We start from the raw sequence: 21,608 nt of genomic DNA on the forward strand, positions 1-21,608 counted from the left end.
TCTTAAGAGACGTACGGCTAAACCCAAATGTTTCTAGTTCTAGGTCTAATGTTAGTTCTAGCAATAGTGCAAGTGTAAAACTAGAACTAACACTATACCTAGAACTAAAATCATTCAGGTTTAGCCGTCTTTAGAGACGTGTGGCTAAACCCAAATGATTTTAGTTCTAGTTTTAATTGTTATTAAACGCTAGATTGTTGTATATTTTTGTTGTAACATACCCTGGTAACTCGCTATAACATGGCGTCAGATTTGGCGGGATACTGCCACTGTCACTTCTGGTTATTCTGTGTCTATACAAAGGTCTATACTAAATATGGAAAAAAACTCACCCTGTATATTGCAAGTAAAAATTTTCGTTTTAGCGCCACCTATCCATAACACCTTTACCTACATTTTTAATATGTGTTACAAAATTTGCAATGTTAATTTATATTATTTAACAATTATAATAAATTTAAATAAAATACGTTATTAAAATTAACTATTTAATACAAAAGTAACAATAAATCTATTTAATAACTTCATTTAACACAATTTAGTTATCTCTTGGTTTTATAAATAGATGGAGCTACGCGAAATCTGTCAAATTCAAGTTTTTAAGCATTTTTTCTCTTTTGTTTATAGTTAGTGTTAACTAAGTTTTATTTATTCAACGAGATTCCACAAAATCGATATAAATAAAGCAAATGATTATTCATCGACGGTAAATATTACATTAAAACTTATTTTTAATAACATTTACGAATCACAATAGAAACAAAATTTGTTAACTTTTTCTTATATTATTAATTATTAAATACGCAAAGACGATATCGTTTCTTTTGTATCAACTATATTTTGTTGGTTATCTTGATTTTTAAAGGATTCTATCAGTCCTAAAGCCTTCCGACATGAACCATATGATATCCCTAAAACAATTTTTTCATTTAGCTTAAATAAAATTAAATCAAATTAATTAACCTGTTATTTTAGCTATTTGTCTTATAGATCTCCTTGGGTCCTCTTCTAGCATAACCTCAAATTCCTTCAATAATTCTTCCGTTACTTTCGAGGCCTTCCTTTTCGGCACTGTTTTACAAACTCCTCCGGTTTTATTAAATCTAGACACTAATCTTCTTACATATTGAGCGAAAACATCGTAAACTATCTGCTCTTCATCCGGATATTTTAAATAAAACTCCGACTGGCATTTTCTTATATCGTACATCCAAGTTTTTGCCACCTTTTCGCCCGTTCTAAAATAAGCTTCCAAAAGAAATTTGTCTTGATCTATTGTAAAAGGCATTTATATAGTTTTATTGAAATTGTTTTGATTTAAAATATGCTTAAGAATTTAGGTTAGAATAAAATTGATTTTTAGGGGTTAGTGGATAACTTCATAAATGTATTGAATAAATTTTTCGTGGTGAAGTTAGCTTTTAATTAAAATTTTGAATAATCTTTTTCTTTCTTTTTAGGACTGATGAAGTTTCAACTTGCTACAACTTAATACTTTTACCTTATAGGATCAGATGGAAAAGAGGGCCGAAGATAGAGAAAGATAAAGATAACAAGGTATTCATCAAAGGTATCAAAGGTATTCATCAACAAATTCCTTTTCCTTCTCTCTGTTACTGCTTTTCGGAATCTGTAAAGGGTAGCGGTGAGAAGAATTGTTTGTGGGGAAGGGGGTTTAAATGGGGGGCTAAAATCAACCGTGACGCGCCGTAACAATAACAATTTATCTGTCTCAAGAGACGTACGGCTAAACCCAAATGTTTCTAGTTCTAGGTCTTGTGGTAGTTCTAGTTTTCATTCAGATTTAGCCGTCTTTAGAGACGTACGGCTAAACCCAAATGTTTCTATACTCTGTTTTTAAACCAGCAGGAGTATTTTAAATTTGTCACCAGATTGACCTTGCACGTGATTGGTTGAATGCGAGGAAGGTTCACACACAGGCCAAGGTTTATATATAAGAGGTTGTCTAGATTCGTACGCAACCATACTGCGCATTACGTCACATGTGGAAAATAATACCGCCAAGCAATTCAAATTAAACAAATGCATGGAGTACCACATGGCCATGAGGTACGTGCGCAATCCGTGATCGCTTACGTCACGAAAAACTCCTGCTCTTGCCCCTCGCCCACAAACTAAATCAAAGTATTGCAGCATAGGTACTTAGACAACCTTTAATATATAAACCTTGCACACAGGCAACTTTGAATTTTGATTTTGAATTTAAAAGTTAGGTAATTCAGCGCTCAAAAACTCAACACATAAACTTGCACACACTTGAACACTAACCAAATAATAAACAAATGAAGAAAAAAAATATATAACATGTCGTCCTCGTCATCGACAAGATAAAATGCGAATGCGATAGACAACGACACCTCAAGCCAAGCCAGACAAATACCTAGAGTATTTCCGTTTAAATGTGTATACGGTTGCAGACGATCTTACATCTAACGGCATATCATTGTATATTTTAGCAATTTGGTATGTAAACGATTTCTTAAAGAGCTGAAGGCTATGTATCGGGGGAGTCAGCGTGCCTCTAAATCTTACATTCAATGTATGCACGTCAGATCGGAATGTAATCTTATCATATAAATATGAAGGCTTCTGATAGGTGATAATCCTGTGATATAGACAAGCTGAGTGCAATGCCCGACGATTACACATATTCAACCAATTCAAATCAAGCAACCGGTGACCAACATGCTGTCGCCGTCTAATTCCGAAAATTAACCGCAAACACGAATTTTGCACCTTTTGTATCTTTCTTTTATACAGATAGGAAATAAAAGATGAATAGACAGCATCGCAATAATTGAAATTCGATAACACCAATGATTCACATAGCATAACTTTCGTTTTTCTATTTAAAAAGTGTCTGCTATTGTAAATTAATTTTAAATTACAATATGCATGTTGTGTACATTTATTAATAAACTCTGCAAACTTAAGGCCGCTGTCAATAATTAACCCAAGGCTTTTTACTACTTCGTTAAGAGGGACATATGTATTATCTACAGAAATTTTAAGTTGAGCAAGTATATTTATATTATAGCGTGAAGGAATGTTCGGTAAGGTTAGTTTTGTTTACAAACATTAATTATACCATGAAGTTTTCTTTGGCAATTAGTAATGGCAATTATAGCGTGAAGTTTTCTTTTGTAATGTCAATTATGGCGTGAAGGAATGTGAGGTAAGGTTAGTTTTGTTTACAAACATTAATTATACCATGAAGTATTCTTTGGCAATTAGTAATGGCAATTATAGCGTGAAGTTTTCTTTTGTAATGTTAATTATAGCGTGAAGGAATGTGAGGTAAGGTTAGTTTTGTTTACAAACATTAATTATACCATGAAGTTTTCTTTGGAAATTAGTAATGGCAATTATAGCGTGAAGTTTTCTTTTGTAATGTCAATTATAGCGTGAAGGAATGTTCGGTAAGGTTAGTTTTGTTTACAAACATTAATTATACCATGAAGTATTCTTTGGCAATTTGTAATGGCAATTATAGCGTGAAGTTTTCTTTTGTAATGTCAATTATAGCGTGAAGGAATGTTAGGTAAGGTTAGTTTTGTTTACAAACATTAATTATACCTTGAAGTTTTCTTTGACAATTATACTCTGTTTTTAAACCAGGAGGAGTATTTTAAATTTGTCACCAGATTGACCTTGCACGTTATTGGTTGAATGCGAGGAAGGTTCACACACAGGCAATTTTGATTTTGAATTTGAAGGTTAGGTTATTGACAATTCGACAGTTTCGTTCATTATTGTAACTTTTGTGTTCTTAAACCCTTCTTTATTATATTTTGAAATAAATACACTCATAACTTCAATGTTAATTTGTATGTTTAGTGTTGACGATAACAAACGAAAATAAATACAATAATAAGTAAATAAATAAATAAGAATAATTATTAATTTTAATTTTCCGCCAAAATATCTAGTGATATTTTCTGGTGATTTTTCCTAGTGTAAATCTGACTTTCGCGTTTACTCCTCCTGGTTTAAAAACAGAGTATAGTTCTAGGTCTTGTATTAGTTCTAGTTTTAATCGTCATGCAGCGCTAAACCAAGAACTAGAAACATTCGGGTTTAGCCGCACGTCTCTAAAGACGGCTAAACCCAAATGTTTTTAGTTCTAGGTTTTATGTTAGCTCTAGTAGCACTGCAAGTATAAAACTAGAACTAACACTATACCTAGAACTAGAATCATTCGGGTTTAGCCGTCTTTAGAGTCGTGTGGCTAAACCCAAATGATTCTAGTTCTCGGTATAGTGTTAATACCAGTGATGGGCGGTGGGTAAATACCCGGCGGGTAGGTATTTATAAAATGGGTATTTATCCGGGTATTTACCCAGGCCCACGGTAAATACCAAAGCAGTACATATAAAAGTGAAACAAGTAAAAATCTAACAGATTCAGAAAAAAATGTAGTGGAAGATGATCAAATGGGCGTTGAAGACCAGGAATTGTCAACGATCGAAGACTCCTTCATTCTTGCGACGATGATCCGCCCCGTTCCACTTGAGCTTTGCCACAATGTTGACCACATCATTTACACCAGTTCTTCTTCGTAGGTCTTCATTTCGTATGTGGTCCCACAGGGTTATACCCAGCATCGACCTTTCCAGCTTTCTTTGCGTTACTTTGAGCCTCCTGGTAATGGCCAGCGTTAATGTTAAAGTTTCAAAACCGTATGTCGTAACCCAACGGGGATGCAGGCATTGATTGAAAGCCTTTCTTTTCAAATATATAGGAATATCGCTCATGAAGATGTCTCTAAGTTTCCCGTATTATCTCTCGATACACGAACCTCATGGCCAAGATATACATAACTGTCAACCCTCTCAATCTCATTATCCCCAATGTTGATGTTAGAACTGGGAACAAGATTTGTCATAAATTTTGATTTCTCGACGTTGATCTTTAGACCGACTTTTGCACACCTCCTGTAAGTCGTTCAGCATCAGTTTTATCTCTCCAAAGCTATCCGACATAAGGTCTGTATCGTTCGCGTAGCGCAAATTACTTAGGTATTGCCATCAATGTTTATACCTTTTTGGGTCCAATCTAATTGTTTAAATGCACTCTCCAGGACTGTGATGAACAATTTGAGTGCAACATTGTATCGTCTTGTCTTACCCCACGCCCAATGGGTTTTCGGTCAGTACTTACATGCAATTTTACCGTCATTAAATAAGCCGTCATAAGTTTGGTGTATCGATAATCGACTCTGCATTCTTGAAGTACTTGCAAAATTGTCATCAACTCAATTTAATCAAATTTTATAAATACCTCTAACTACCCAGCTTGGGTAAATACCCCCGGGTATATATCCAGGGAATTTTCCCTTGAAAATAAATACCCGCGTATTTAACAACACTGGTTAATACTACATAGTAATAGTGCTAGTGTAAAACTAGAACTAACACTAGAATTAGAATCATTCGGGTTTAGCCGCACGTCTCTAAAGACGGCTAAACCCAAATGTTTCTAGTTCTAGGTCTTGTGTTAGCTCTAGTAGCACTGCATGTATAAAACTAGAACTAACACTATACCTAGAACTAGAATCATTCGGGTTTAGCCGTCTTTAGAGACGTACGGCTAAACCCAAATGATTCTAGTTCTAAGTATAGTGTTAATACTACATAGTAATAGTGCTAGTGTAAAACTAGAACTAACACTAGACCTAGAACTAGAAAGTTTCGGGTTTAGCCATGCGTCTGAAGAACTGTTTCTAGTTCTAGGTCTAGTGTTAGTTCTAGTTCTAATTGTTGTACAGTGCTAGACCTAGAATTAGAATCATTCGGATTTAGCCGTCTTAAGAGACGTACGTCTAAACCCGAATGTTTCTAGTTGTCGAATGTTCCCGAATGTTTGATGAAGTTTCAACTTGCTACAACTTAATACCTGGACCTTATAGGATCAGATAGAAAGGAGGGCCGAAGATAAAGAAAGATAAAGATAACAAGGTATTCATCAAAGGTATACGACCCCTTTTCCTTCTCTCTGTCACTGCTTTTCGGAATCTGTAAAGGGTAGCGATGATAAGAGTTGTTTGGGGGGAAGGGGGTTTAAATGGGGGGCTAAAATCGACCGTGACGCGCCGTAACAATAACAATTTCATCAGGTCGGTAGACGAAGCGAGTTCATCCGGGTCGATGGCGCCGCATCCGCCCCCATTTTACCCCTTGCTCCCCCCGGGGGAGCTTTACGGGGTGGAGGCGGTATGCGAGGCATTTCAATTAATCCGGGAGAAACGAAGAGAACCTTTTGGTCCTCTCTCTCTCTCTCTCTATCTGTAGGGCTCCGTAATGGGGGGTCCCCACTATAAAATGGAACCGCCTCAATCTGAAAATAAGGGCTAATTTGGTTTATTAGATTATTTTGATTTTTTAGTAAACAAAAAAAAATTTTATTTTTAAAATCGAAAAAGGTTATTCTCCTCCTTTAATTAAACGGTGTAATATCGTTTGGTAACCCTCCCTTATTTCACGTTACCGTAACTAATAAAAGAGGGGTGGTCCCAAAAATGCAACTTCTTCCGTTATTAACATAGTCAATCACTTCGAGTGACACCGCGTAAAGAGGGGGGAAAACCGAAAATTTTACTCGTCGAGATACTTGTCGCGATACAACCGCGACGACATATCATCCCTCGAATGCGAAAAGGGGATGAAATCTCGTTACGGCATTATTTCAAAAACAATATATGAATTCCTAAACGGGGAAATTTTTCCCGTCGCCGGCTACGGCGTTTGATGTGTAATTGCTTCGCTTCTTTTGTTGCGAAACCACCCCCCGGTTATAGTACCAACAAGAGGGTTCTTCTTTTATTTATTACTGTCTATGGGAATTTTTCGAAAAAAATATTTTTCTGAAACGGTATTATTGACGGTTATTGCTTTGGTTATGAGAAATTGGGGTTTTGAGGGAAGTTGAAGGATTGATCAATTGATTGTTTGGAATTTGTGTCCGTTTTCGTAGGATTGGAAGGATTTATGTTTCTGTATGTGGGGGAGTTTTGAGATTTTTTTTTGTGTCAGGGAGGAGAAATGGGGTTAAAGTGATGAATTTTTTTGCCGGTTTCAATTATACAATATAAATTATGCGTTTAGTAAAAACAAAAAGATATTTAATTTACTAAAGTTGCTTTTGACTCATTTTATAATACAAAGAACGCTTTAAATCAAGGTTTAAATTAGGAGTGTTGAGCTCTATATGAACTAGAAAATAAATAATATTTCTTGCAACGAATAAGACAAAAAGACTTGCAAAAAAAATGGAAAAGCAAAAAAAAACACTGCATCACTTAATATAGTTCCGTACATTTTCGGCCAATATTAACCCAGAATGGTTAGAAAATTTTAGATCGATCAGAAATACATGATGCTGGTTTTGAAGACTTCGTGGAGTATCTTCTCGAAAAATGGTGTTTAGCCCAAAATTCATTCTTTTCTATTTTTTGCTTCTCCAAGTCTAATTGCATAACGGCATCTACGAGATACACCAACGCGATTTTCAGCTGTATAACGTTCTGTATGGTCAACATTTGAAATATTGCTGAAAAAATCTTTGCTGCCTGAACGAGTTGATGTGAATACATCGACTGTTCGATCATAAAAATTTAATGGAGAATATAATTTATAGAATACAATTTTCTTAATTATTAAGATGAACTTGTTAAGATAACTCAAGTAGCTGGAATTAACGCTTTAATTAATTTCTCTTTGTTTTGATGAAAGGGTTACTTTTAACATGGTAATTACTAACCCTAATAAATTTCGCGTTTCTAATTATAATGTTTCGTATCTTAATACCTTAATAGTTACCTTTGTACAAGTATATTTTGAATTGTTACGAAATTAAGACATCAAACTGTTGATGTAAAATGATAATCGGTACGAATGAAGTGTGTTAACATTCATTTTATAACACAAAAATGAAGTCAAAAGATGACCATCATCTTGGTCGATAAACTTAGGTCAATTATTTTTCACCACTTGACTGTTAAGTTTAAGGAATATTGTGTGGACGAACTTACAAGGAATACTTGAAGCAAATTTCGTGCGGAATAAGCTTATAAATTTGAAATTTATATCGACACTGGTACTTCTTATGAGTAAGGTTGATCATAGCAGTGTATACACACACTGCTATGATCAATGTATACATTAGCAATTATGTGAATACCTCCTAAATGATGCGTGTATTTGATTATGACTAGAGATGAAAAATTCTCGAGAAAAAAAGGAGAATATTCTCGATTTTGAAAATTTTTTGAGAACAAGCTTTTAAATACAAATACAGCTCGGAAAATTCAGTCTGACGGCTGTAACGGCGCATGGTTCATATTTATGGGATTAATTACTATGGAGTAAAAAAAAATTTATTCTTTGAAACAAATCTCAAATTCTCCCTCTGTCTCAAATTATGGTATACATTTCTCTTTACAATTTTTCCCAAATTATGGTATATAAAACTTTGAAACCTGCTTTATTGTATTTGTAAAATTAGTAATTCAATTTGTAACTTAATTTAAACATACATTAATGAAGATTTTACACATTCAAACACAATTCAGCTGTTTCAATGGCAGTTTGGTTGCACGTAATAGATGCAGGTAAACACCAAAGTGCTCAATTTTATAGTTGTTGCCTCTTGAGGCCATCATGGTTCACTCCATGCACTTTCATAGTGTCAAGAATACGTTATCTAATTTTTCTTTAGTTAATGCGTCGAAGGCATTTTCAATACAATCTAGATTAATTAATCCATAGTTTTTAGCGATGTTTGGTGCTACAAAGACTGAATAGCATTGAAGAAGCCAAGGTCTAAAACATTCAAATCAGGACTATCTCTTAATCCTTCAACCAGCAATTTGCATCATTTTCATAAGAATGCGCTGTTACATTATCTTGTTGAACATAAATTGTCTTGGCTTTATGCGCTTTTTGGAATTTAGATCAAATGGCTGGTAAAACGTTATCGATAATCATCTTTTTACATTCTACTGCGTTAATAGACTCGATGTTTTTGATCACCATTGTTCCGGTTCTTACTGTTTCTCTTTGCAGAGTCCTATTCTGTGGTCTGATCACTGCAACCATAAACATAATTTTAGTTATAAACCGTTTGCTCTTACAGTGCCTTTCTGATTTTGCTTCGTCCGGCCTGATGTAGTATGACCTTTTAACTTGCGATAAGTAAAACTACTTTTCGTCTATACATATCCTCAAAACATCGATTTGATTTAACCTTCGACAAACAGAACTCTAGTCACGTTCTTTGTTATAGTCCGTTAATAGTGGCTTCACTGTTGAGGATATTCTTTTATAGTAGTCCCTCTTTGAAAATGCGAAAAACGGTCGATTTTGGAATGTTAATTGCAAACGGCAAACTCCGAATTGTGTCACGACGATTAAGTGGAGTTTCTTTGATTTTATTCAACACGTGGAAGCCACATTGACACAAATATTTCCTTCGCCCTATTCCATATACGTGTAATAGTTTCTCGGGCAACATCAAACTTCCTTGCAACTTGATCAATAACACAGCGCTTCAATTTGCTGTCGGTTTTGTGATGTAACAAGAACTGTAAAATTCCAGCACACTGTTCATACGTTAGTTGCTTCGTCTTTACGTCTCTTTTGTACATTTCTATCTTGTAATTGTCAGACAAATTGACATTTCTCAACTGACGCATGCATAACAACTCAACTGTTTTTAAACATGCCGCCTAATACTTTATTAGAAACACCGCATGTAGATTATATTAAATGGATAGAAACTCGTTAATTCTCCAAACTTTCCTTAATCCATAAATTTTAGAGAAATGTATAGCATAATTTTGGACAGAAGAAGTATTATTCTAAAAACAATCATTAGTTCGAATCTAATGAATTTTCAGACAGCTCTGGCAACGTTTCCAAATCACTTCAATGTCAGGAATGTCTTCATTGTCTTCATTAACCTCCACATTGGTGGCAGAATTTAATAATTTTAAATTGTGAGCAATGAAAGTTATTTTACCAGCTGTAAGCCAATTTCTTAGTATCTTAGCATACTTATAGTATCTGGACCGCTACGTTACTTAATGTCGACCCAAAACAAGTCCTCTTACAGCAAACAACGGGATGTAGTTTTTCCATGGATTTTAAAACATATGGTTTTCCCAATAACTGTTCTTTAGATCGATAAAGAGCCAATGGTAATGGCAGACCTCTGCAGACTCATCTGGGCTTGTTACAGTAGCCATATTGGCTATAAAGTCTGTTACTTGTATTTGTTCTTCTTTATTAAGATGAATTCCATTAAAATTTGGATCTAGAAATATTTGCTCCAAGATGGATTGGATTTATTGCCATTTGCTTTCTCTTACCTAAAAAGTTTTTTACTTCCCTTTCCTCTCGGTTAAGCTTGAGAAAAGGGCTGTTTCAAAATGACTTTCCAACTCATAACAGCATTCAGCGACTTGGTTTAACCTTGGTTTATCTCCTTCCAGTTGGGTTATGTATTTTTTGTAATTCGTGACGGTAATGAAAGCTATTACAGTACTCAAACGGGTGCTGTAATGAGACTCCTTACAGCGTCCGATGCTGTAAGGAGATTTTAGTAACATTTTATGGAACTAGTTCAAGTTGGTGACATTGGGTCATTAATTTTTCTAGTTGTCAATGTGACAATTTTTGTCTATGGAGCAATTTCTCTTATTTTGGGAGGTGTACAGGGTGTCCAAATTTCGACGGGTTTACACGGTATCTCAGTTATTATGAAAGATAGAAAGTTGCGGCTTTCGCGAACCTGAGCTACTTTTTTGTAAAACTTACAATGGCGCAAACCAAATTTTCATAGCCCTCTTCGTTTTTGATATACAGGAAGTGTTTCATAATTGACGATTTTCAGACACCTCCTGTATCTCGGCTATCCGGAAACATAATAACGGGTTCTAATAGATTTTTTCACGTAGAATCCAATGGTGCACGTTGAATTTTTCTAGTCATCACGGTTTTTGAGTTATAAAGAGTTAAGTATTTTAAAAGTTGAATAGTCAGTATTTGAGTTGTGTTTATAACTCAAAAACCGGGATGACTAGAAAAATTCTACGTGCACCATTGGATTCCACGTGAAAAAATCTATGAAAACCCGTTTTTACTTTTTTACTAAGTTTCCGGATAGCCGAGATACAGCAGGTGTCTGAAAATCGTAAATTTCAAACACTCCCTGTATATCAAAAACGAAGAGGGGTATGAAAATTTGGTTTGCGCCATTGTAAGTTTCACAAAAATGTAGCTCAGGTTCGCGAAAGCCGCAACTTTCTATCTTTCATAATAACTGGGATACCCTGCAAACCCATCGAAATATGGACACCCTGTACATGAAATATTTTTTTCAGGTGAATACATCTTGTGTTTTGGCAATTTTTAATTGTCAATTCAAATTTCTATTTTCAAATGTTACGGTGTTACCAACTGCTACATACCTATTTCCATACATTGTCAAAATTTACTTTATTTTTGTTAAAAACAAAGGATAAAAACGCGAATTACAAAAAATAGCTTAAAAAACACGTTTCATAAAACTAAAGCACTCATTCATTAAAAAATTCGTGGCCTCCCCACTCGTTTTTCAACTTGAACTTGTTTTTTTTTAATATACCATAACAACAGGGTTAGGTGATAAAAGATTGAAACTTGTACCTAAAAGATATCCTCATCCAATATCAACTTTGCAACTCGTTTATTGAGTATATCTTCAACTCATTAACAAACTGCTAATGTTTTTAGTACATATTGTGTATCAAGAAGACTTTTTAAACTATGAATAATTGATCCCCATCATGTTCTCACAGGTAATTTTAAGGAAATGGTTCCTTTGGTGTCATTTCTTTCAGTTTACATTTTTTAAAGTAGCCAATAAAATGTGAGAATTGTTAATTTCTTTGATGACAACCTTAACGAATTTCTTTTGAAGTTTGCTGGTTTTTAGAACTTTGTTGGTTTCACTACGCCAAAGCTTTAGGACTTTTAAACGGGACCAGATGATGGTGTGCAACTTTTGACTCAGGAATAGATGAAGTTTATAGAGCTCGTATTCAGTGTCATTAAGGTTCTTCCCCGTTTGACCAATTTCCTTTTTGAGAAGAGTGTTGCTGGCTCGTCTGAGGATGGCTTGAGTTTGTCAAGATCTGGTGTGCTGGGCTAGTCTGGTGAAGGTTGCCTGTAAGTCAGAGTCACGCCATCGTTTTAGGAAATTAAATACGCAAAGTAAGTTGGTTTTCTTTTCCCTCAGTCTTTCGCAGAGCTTGGTTTTTCTGTAGGTTTTTTCTCCGTAGAGGTGTATAATGTTAATGCGTAGTGCGGAACTTGGCAAAACGTTTTCCAAAGTCAACCAACAGGAAAATGGATGAAATCTCGGAGCGACCACAGCAACACATACTGCTCCATCCGTGAAACACTACGCATTAACAACTACATATTTACCGAGACTAAAGTTGAGATATACAAAAGCAATAATGATATATACTACGGAGTTGTGGGCAAACACCAAAGAGGTGCTGATTTTGAGACCAATCACTAGAAACACATCAGACAAGAAGCAAAGAAATTCACGTATATAAATAGATTGCTAAAATTGCTTATTTTCTGATATGTTTTCATTACATACAATGTACTTGAAACTTCAAACAACATAAATAATTTTTGTATCCAAATACGACGTATATAATATTGCCTCTTCTTTCATTTTCAACTGCTGATCTAGTAGAATCTGAATTTTCAGCTTTAGTTGGTACAAAAACTGAAAGAAGCAAAAATAGAAAGGAAAAGAAAAATAACTTGTTCAATAAATTTTATATTTTATTTAAAAACTCTAACTTATACAATAATCACAATATTTCATCGGGCTTTTTCGTTAACCCGATAAAATTCCACGACGGATTCAATAATTTAATAATTATTTTACGAAACAACCTCGTAATTTAGTAAGCTCATATATGACTCTTACTTTTACTCCCTGAAATAAAAAAAAGTCATTTCCCCCCCAAAATAATCATTTACTTATTTACAAAAAGATAATAACAACCACCAAGAAGATCCATTATTTACATTTTATACAAAAACTTTTTTTTTTCATTTTATATAATTTTTTTCTTAACCGTATAAATTTTTAATCTACATCTTCATTAGTAAGAAATTGATTTCAAGTATCTGTCCCGGAACTGTTTGTATCTTGTATATCAGCATTGGTATCATCCAGTAATAATTGTTGTTGTTTTAACGCGGCCAGTCGTTGTTGGGTCAATTCCAAATGGTGTTTTCGCCATTTTATCCGTCGATTTTGGAACCAAACTTTAACTTGGGCTTCGGTTAATTGTAAGGTATGCGCTAAATATAACCTCTCGGGACCAACCATGTATTGTTGTCGTTCGAATTCCGCTTCTAATCGTTCTAATTGTTCCGGCGTGAAGATCGTTCTCACCCGTTTACTCTTACACGCTTTTTTATTGGATATTACGGAATTTGTTAAATGTTTTAATCCACGAACTAAAAAAACACAAAGAAAACAAATTATTTATGATATTTATTAAAAATTTTAATAACCCCTGATGATGATTTTATAAAAATCGAAACATGGGATTTAATCAAAGCTTACTTTGAGTGTTGATCATTTCTTTATGGTGGTTGTGAATGCGTGGTTATTAATAATTTTATTAATTTAAAAAAAAAAATAAGTGAGTTAGTAGATTGAGTTACAAACAACCTCACTAACCTTCATACAGAAATTCTAGTTACACTCAGCTTCCCAAGAACAATACGGCAGAAACAATAAACCAACCTCCTAACTACTTCATTCACTTTAAATATGAAGATATACTCACCAGAATTACCGTGTCTATTTCCAGCGGTACTACAACCTCCAGTAACGTAATGCTGAAGACCCAAACCACCACTATTTCCTTGTCGAATCGTCGGTAATTGTAGCCTTGGACACCCCATCGACGAAGATCTTTCCCCAATATTTCCGGGATGATGATGATGATGAACACTTAAATTAACCACGTTCATATCTCCGTCTTTACCAAAATCACCGTCACCACCAACACTTCCACCTCCACCAGAACCAACAGCACCCGGTCCACCACCTCCACTATTATTTAAACCCAAAATTGCAGCTATTGTAAACGATTTATTCGTTGTAACTGTAGAGTTCTTCAATTCTTCTTCATTGCCCGCCGTTTGATCGGATTCTTGATTTTGATCGGCGTCCAATTGATGGTAACTTAAGAAATGCGATAGAGATTGAGTGTAATTGTAATGAAGCATTGTAACCGATGCTTTTAAGGAAATAAAATTGTGAGCTTAATAATTTTGTACGCGGTTTTGAATTGTTGACTGGTTAGAACGCGAACGCGGTTTGGGATCCCCGCGTTGCAGTTCGGTTTGTTGGTGTGGCGTGGAGATATGAGGGGGCTCAAAGTGGAAACTCCGCCTTGCGTTCGCAGGAAGAGGAGGCGTGGTCACTAGCTTTTATTGGGGAGAAACTCCCCTCTCTCTCTCTCTCTATCACTCTCTCGATTCCAGCAGGAAAGGTGAAGTGGCTTTTGAAGTTTTTTTTGTGTTATTTTCGGGGGGCCTCATGGTAGCGATGGTAAACGAGAGGGTTTTCGGTTGGGCAGCGGTTCAATATTAACCTGTGTTATGATTTATTTTTATTCCTTCTTTAAATTTATCTAATGTAAGAAATCCCTAAATATTATTTTTAAACAATCTATGGTTCATAAATCATTTTATCAAGAAATTATTGTTGTTACCAAAACTATTTAGATTCTATTCTCCAAACTATCTAAACTATCATTACATCAACCCCCTTTTCAATCCTCCTCCTTCCACATTCTCCGTCTACCTCAATCGTTTAGAGCCACAAATCTCTTTACGTTCAATTGTGTCTGTGCCGTCTAATCGCGGTTCAACTGTTATTCCGCAACCTTCGCAATAAATTACCCCAATTACCCCTCCTCTTATCTCCGTCTTTCCCCCGATTCACCCCTTCGCGAAGGAAATTAGCTTTTCCGGGGGCGATTTAATTAAGAATCCCAAATGGCGGTTTCCGTGAGCGCTTCCTCAACGTTTCCATCCTTCTCATTTCGAACTTTCTTCCTTTTCCTAGCACGTTGGGTGGAAACTCCGGTGGTGGGGGGATGAATCCACGACCGGAAGGGCGGTCGAGATCGACGGCGGCGTCGCTCAATTTTCCCCGGCCGAATACACTCTAATAACAACAACACCGGTCCGGAACTCTCAATGGCAGGAGATAATCATGCATCCCCCGTTCCGTGGGGGTGATAAGGGGGGAAACTCTCTCGGAAGCGCATCATCCCTTGCGGGCGATATGAGATATTGAATTCGGAGGCGGGGTTTTTAACTCATCCGGGGGAGCCGGGCGTGGTCTTAATACGAGGGTTGCACACAACATCTCCCCACCACGGGGGTGTACTCCAATCAGTGTTACCAACCGAACCGTCCACAGAATTGCCTACCCCCAGAGGATAATAATGTTTAGCGAACCGCCACGTATGTCAATAGATACAGGGGTTGGTTTGCCTTTTATTATTATTTTATTGGTTTTTTTTTTCGAGGGCAGAGTGGGGAAAAGGGTGTTTTTTTATGATTTCCCGGGTTATTGAGGAATTTTTTAATCGATGTAGCCTCAAACGATGTTATAAGGGAATTTTTGGGTTGCAACTATAAAAAGATTTTTTTATTTTTTTACCAAACATCACATTATGTTACACGTGAGATAAAAGCATAATTTTATCTGTTTAATAATATACAGTGTGTCCCCAGATAGGTGAAACGACTCTTATAAAATGTAAATTTTTTTCGATATTAATTGTCTTGGTTAAAGACTAATTTTGAACATATTTTCAAATTAAAAAAAACTAGTGAGTGTTGACACTGAAGCGAAAACTTCTTGTGTGTCAGGTAAAGTACCTTTTCTGCTTACAGTATGGTACAATACTACTAAGAAATTGTATTCAGAATGAAAAGTTATGGCCATATGCAAATTTTCGGAATCATCACCCTATTTTGATAAAACCCATTGTTTATTATTTTCGTCAATAGTACTTTATTACATTTTTTTTTTTTTGAGATTCAGATTATTCGGGAAAAATAAACAAACCGTTCTTAAAATGTTCACAAAAAATTAAGTGTGTTCGCCCACAAAAGAAAACAGTTAATCAGTTTCATCAGAATTACTTTTAGGGTGAATACTTGCTGTAAGAAATCTTTTGATTAAACGTCAAGAAGTCCTACTTTTAATTAAAGTATTAGGAAAATTTTCACTAAATAAAGCAATAACCATATTTATCGGTTTTTCCCCGGTTCCATACACTGAGAGAAAAAGTGATGTATATACACCGAATTTCTTCGTTGTAACAATGAAAATAACGATAAAATCCGTCCGATGAAAAAGTACGTTGACACAATGAACATTTTGCACAAAAGGATGAACTCGTTCATTGATTAATGTAAATTTATTGCATGAATGAATAGCGTACATTAGTTTATCAAATCACATTTTATTGAGTCAACAAAGTCGAACATTATAATTATGTGCAGGATTATCCTGCCAATGATACTACTTTATAGTATCGATTAAAAATGTTCATTGCTGCAATAACACCATACAATGTAATCATGTATGTACAGGTTTATCTTTCTAACGATGCTAGTTCACAGTATCAATTAAAACTGTTCATTGAGCCAATAACATCATACGTTCTTATAATGTACGTATTAATCCTGCTAACGAAGCTACTTCATAAAATATTCCTTTATCCAATAAATATTGTTCATCAACTACAAGAACACTGAATCACGTAAACTTTGTATTTAAAAAACACTTTAAGTTTACTAAATTACAGTTTGGCAGATTAACAGCAATTTTGTTTTTCCATGGCAGTCTTTGTTAGAAATAAAATTGTTTGATATGAATTTTTTCAAAGTAGGCCGATCATTCCGAAAATTTGCATATGGCCATAGTTTTTCATTCTGAACAAAACTTCTTAGTAACACTTTCACGTACTGTAAATAGAAAAGGTACTTTACCTGCCGTAAAAAAGTTTTACTTTTGCTGTCAAGACTGACTTGTTTTTTAAAAATTAATAATATGTTCAAAATTAGTCTTTAATCAAGCAGGGCTAAACCCCAAAAAATGACAATTAATATCGAAAAAAAATTCTCTTTTTTAAGAGTCGTTTCACCTATCCGGGGACACACTGTATATACTAAATCTTCAAAACTAAACCCAAGCATTTGGTTTGAAACGTGTACGTTTGTAAACGAAATAATAGTTGGCAACACTTCTGGTGATTGCAAAATCAAAATTAAACGTAAAATTTGTCTGTTATCAAATGGTGTTCGAAGTTATTAGTTTCTGAGTACAACAAACAAAACCATCTTTTCTTTCCATCTACTTCTTATTATATATCTAGGTACTTCTTTTGAATTTGCCCTCTCCAGTCCCACTGCTGATTTACAAGCGTTGTCTGTTCATACAAATCGCAACAAATATTACTCCAACCTCTGAATTTTCTACAATATTTGCAGAACACAACTTTGTAAGAGCTGCTACTACCAATACTCCAACTACTACCATATCTAGTAGTGCATCACAAAAACTGAAAATGGAAGGTATAAAAGATCCGAAGTAAATGCTCTTTACAGTATTCGCATAAGCTAATTGAAGTTGAAGATAGTAGAGTGGCAGCAATAAAACAATTAACCGAAGGGTTAAAACGCCATAACAAAATTCAGCATAAAGGAAATACAACCACGAGTCAGAGTCGTCATTGATTTCATGTGGTACTTTAGACTTTGTTGAATCTCACTTTATCACAGTTCCAATAATACAAAAGCATCGACATATCTATCTGTCTATCATTCTCGTTGTTGCGGGGTCGTTCTAAATTCTTAATTGACTTAGATTATAAGCGCTATATTGATCGTGTGCAGTGTTCTATTGAGTCGGATCCTAAGCGGTTTTGGTCTTATATAAAACGGCGCTGGCACCCGGCAAGGGTCTTGGATCAGATGGTACTCCTTCGGTCCTTATTATTAACTGCGCTGCTTCTCTTTCCATTCCTCTTATGAAAATTTTTAATTTATCCATCACTACTGTAGTCTTTCCCTTGACGTGGAAATCCGCGAATATTGTACCAGTCTACAAATTTGGTGACCGACACCTGGCCAAGAACTACCGTTCACTTTCTATTTTGCCCTTATTTGGAAAGGTATTTGAAAGCTTCATGTATTCGAGACTATTTTTCAGTTGAAAAATACTATTAATGTAAATCAAGACGGTTTTTATCCTTGCCGCTCAATCGAGACGAACATGTTCGAGTATGTTGACTTCCTGTATTCTTCCATGGACAACAACGTCCAGGTAGACGAGGTACTTTAGCAAAATATTTGACAAGATCATAACTTGTTATGCGGTAAGTTGTATCGCGCTGGTGTTACTGGGTATTTGCTGGACTTATTTACCTCTGACGTCTTGGAACGAACTCATGTCGCGCGATTTGATGGATTTTGTTCATATGCCTTGTCAATCTCTTCTGGTGTACCTCAGGGCAGCCATCTGAGGCCTCTGTTGTTCCTTCTTTACATTAGCGACATCTTCGGCTCCTTCTCCCATTGCCGCTGTCTCATGTATGCTGACCACCTTAAATTGTTTCTCCTTATTTATATTAACTTGTCGATCTTTTCTGTTCTGATAACTGTCTTGTTTTAAATATCTCTAAATGTGTAACTATAACGTTTACTAAAAAACAGAATCATATCTTTTATAATTATACACTTGGCAATAACGTCCTAAAGAGCAACTCATCTGTTCGAGATCTTGGTATCATCCTTGATCAAAAGCTATCTTTTGGTCTTCATATTGATGGAGTGGTGAACAATGCATATAGGACGTTTGGTTTTGTAATGCGTTCTTGTGACGATTTTACAAATCCGCATACGATCATCAGTATTTATAATGCTTTTATTTACAGCATCTTAAACTTTGATAATTAATACTGGGAATTCCAGACACAATTATTGTGTCTGGAATTCCCAGTATTCTTGCTATATCGACAGACTTGAGAGGATTCAGATGAAATTCTTAAAGTTTCTTTTTTATAAATCGCATCATGTTTACGAAGACTATAACACTGCATGTGGAAAGTATCGTTTACTCACCCTCCGTCAGCGGAGACTACTTGCGGATGCAATATTCTTCTATAGATTACTCAGCGGTCTCTGCGATTCTCCTTACCTTCTATCTCGTGCTATCTCGTGTCGATTTGACAATATAACCTCAAAAAATCTTTTATCTTTGTAAGTTTATAATATTTTGCTAATTGCTTGTAGACCTCCGCTGATGATCTCTACATAGAAACATGTCAGGTTAAATTAAAAGAATTTGAAAAATAAAACCAGTAGTAAAAACATTTTTGGATTTTATTCAATATTCCAAAATGTCACGAAATATTTTCAGAATAGCTTGGTATTAAAAATCTGTTGGGCTGGTGTGTTAAGTGACTTGAATACAGTTTTATTAATCTCATCAATGGTGGATAAGCAAAATCGCCTACCAGGTGCTTTTCGGAGTATTAGTAATATTGTATGATTTTTAAGGTTTTTTCAATTTGAGCTGTAATCTTGTGAACTAGATTAATGTTGAATTCGAACTCCAAACAGGTGGTTCGAAATCACTAGTTTCTAACTATAAGTGCTTTTTGAAGCTTTTTGAATAGCTTCGACATGATAGGAAGTAATGATATTGGCGTGTATGTTTTTTTTTGTCATCAGGTGGTTCACCCGCTTTCGGCAGTTTGATGACTTATGCTATTTTTAAAAAAAACCTCGATGTAACGGATCAATACGGGGAACGCAGTATCTGGATACAACATTCGGAAACCCGATACTTTCTAGTGCTAGGTCTAGTGTTAGTTCTAGTTTTACACTAGTTTTACACATCACTAGAACTAACACAAGACCTAGAACGCACGTCTCTCAAGATGGCTAAATCCGAATGTTTCTAGTTCTTGGTCTAGTGTTAAGTTCGAGTTGTGTACTAGCACAATCACTAGAACTAACACAAGACCTAAAACTAGAACCATTCGGGTTTAGCCGTCTTGAGAGACGTGCAGCTAAATCCGAATGTTTCTAGTTTTAGGTCTCATGTTAGTTCTAATAATAGTAATAGGTAGCGCTAATTACCATAACATATCACTATGTTGCATATTTTTATTGAACTAAAACTAGAACTAACACTAAAACTACTCCGAATGTTTCTACTTCTCGGTCTAGTGTTAGGTCGAGTTTTGCACTAGCACTAACACAAGACCTAGAACTCGAATCATTCGGGCTTAGCCGTTTTGCCTCAAAATATCAACGATATATTGGTAGCTGAGAATTTTCAGGTGGAACTCATTTTTGAATATGTTTCTTCATACGCAGCATTAGTCCAGCCATAATTACTTTACATGTTTTACATTGAGCAGTCACTGATTTTTTGTTATTATCTTTAACGACATCAAAATATGATCAAATGGCATCTTTCTTCCTTCCCGTAGACAACATTGTTCAAAAAAAGAACACCACAGGCACAAAGTAACTTACAGTAGACGTTATTGCAATAGCCAACTTGCAATGCGAATTTATAAGTGGCCTATGGTTTCTCCAGGCCAATAGTTCCTCATTAAAATTGGTTTTCTTATTTCGGGGATTCACCGACACAGCCTCACGGCGGCGGCGCGACTTAGTTCGTAACAGCTGATCGCGACAGTTTAGTACAGAGTCGGACTTCAAATAAGGTATCTATTATATAGATCAAACATTTTCAATTAATATTATGTTTGAAAAAATATGATTTAAACTATGTTTTTTTTTAAGTTTTATTTGTTTAAAATATAAAAAAAACATGTGTTTTGTATAAAATTAAAAAATACATGTTTTTTTTCAACCCTGTTTACAAATAAACAATATTTAAAACTACAGTGAAATTCCCCTAACTCGAATCACTAAGGGAGCGGAAGAAAACTTCGAGTTAGAGAAAAATTAGTAGAATTTCAACTCTAAAGAAAAAAAATAGAAATGTACTTGTTTAATAGGTACGTATATTTAAAACAGAAACCTTAATACTATTGTAAGTAGAAAATTAATCAAGTTTTTTAAAGTAATCCGTAATTTTCTTTCGGCTTAAAGTGGACAACCGCTCATTGTCGAAAAAATCTTCTATTAAATGTTAAGAATTATGAATATTATCTGGAACATTCTCTTTTGATAATACAAAGATTTCAAGCTTTCTAAGAGCTCCATCAAATGTAGGCATAGCGATAAGTATTTCATTTTCAAGATTATCATCACCCTCATCTGATTCTGAAGCAATAAAAACATTATGTTTGTTTTGGTTCAAGAGTCTGTAGTTTGTGAGCCAGAGTCTTTGTGGTTTGATTCTGTACTTAAAATTACTTACAGAGCGGATTAGAATATTTTATTCTTTGGTAAATTCGACTTATAGAAGTAAAAGTTGCAGAAATTCCATAGTAGTTC

General features: G+C 35.0%; 2 protein-coding genes across 2 annotated transcripts; both read right to left on the reverse strand.

Annotated features, from left to right (window-relative positions):
- Positions 1-627: 627 nt before the first annotated feature.
- LOC111420727 (uncharacterized) lies at positions 628-1,449 on the reverse strand. Its single transcript, XM_023053767.2, has 2 exons — positions 964-1,449; positions 628-911 (listed from the first exon to the last, which is right to left on the reverse strand). The coding sequence occupies exons 1-2, from the start codon at positions 1,286-1,288 to the stop codon at positions 796-798; spliced, it is 441 nt and encodes a 146-aa protein (XP_022909535.1). The 5' UTR covers positions 1,289-1,449; the 3' UTR covers positions 628-795.
- An 11,405-nt stretch (positions 1,450-12,854) lies between these two features.
- On the reverse strand, positions 12,855-14,386 carry LOC111420739 (homeobox protein HMX1). Its single transcript, XM_023053778.2, has 2 exons — positions 13,886-14,386; positions 12,855-13,550 (listed from the first exon to the last, which is right to left on the reverse strand). Exons 1-2 carry the CDS (start codon positions 14,328-14,330, stop codon positions 13,207-13,209), a joined length of 789 nt encoding a protein of 262 aa, XP_022909546.1. The 5' UTR covers positions 14,331-14,386; the 3' UTR covers positions 12,855-13,206.
- Between the last annotated feature and the right edge of the window lie 7,222 nt (positions 14,387-21,608).

Source organism: Onthophagus taurus, chromosome 3 (assembly GCF_036711975.1).
Source record: "Onthophagus taurus isolate NC chromosome 3, IU_Otau_3.0, whole genome shotgun sequence".
In the NCBI taxonomy this organism is placed as follows: domain Eukaryota; kingdom Metazoa; phylum Arthropoda; class Insecta; order Coleoptera; family Scarabaeidae; genus Onthophagus; species Onthophagus taurus.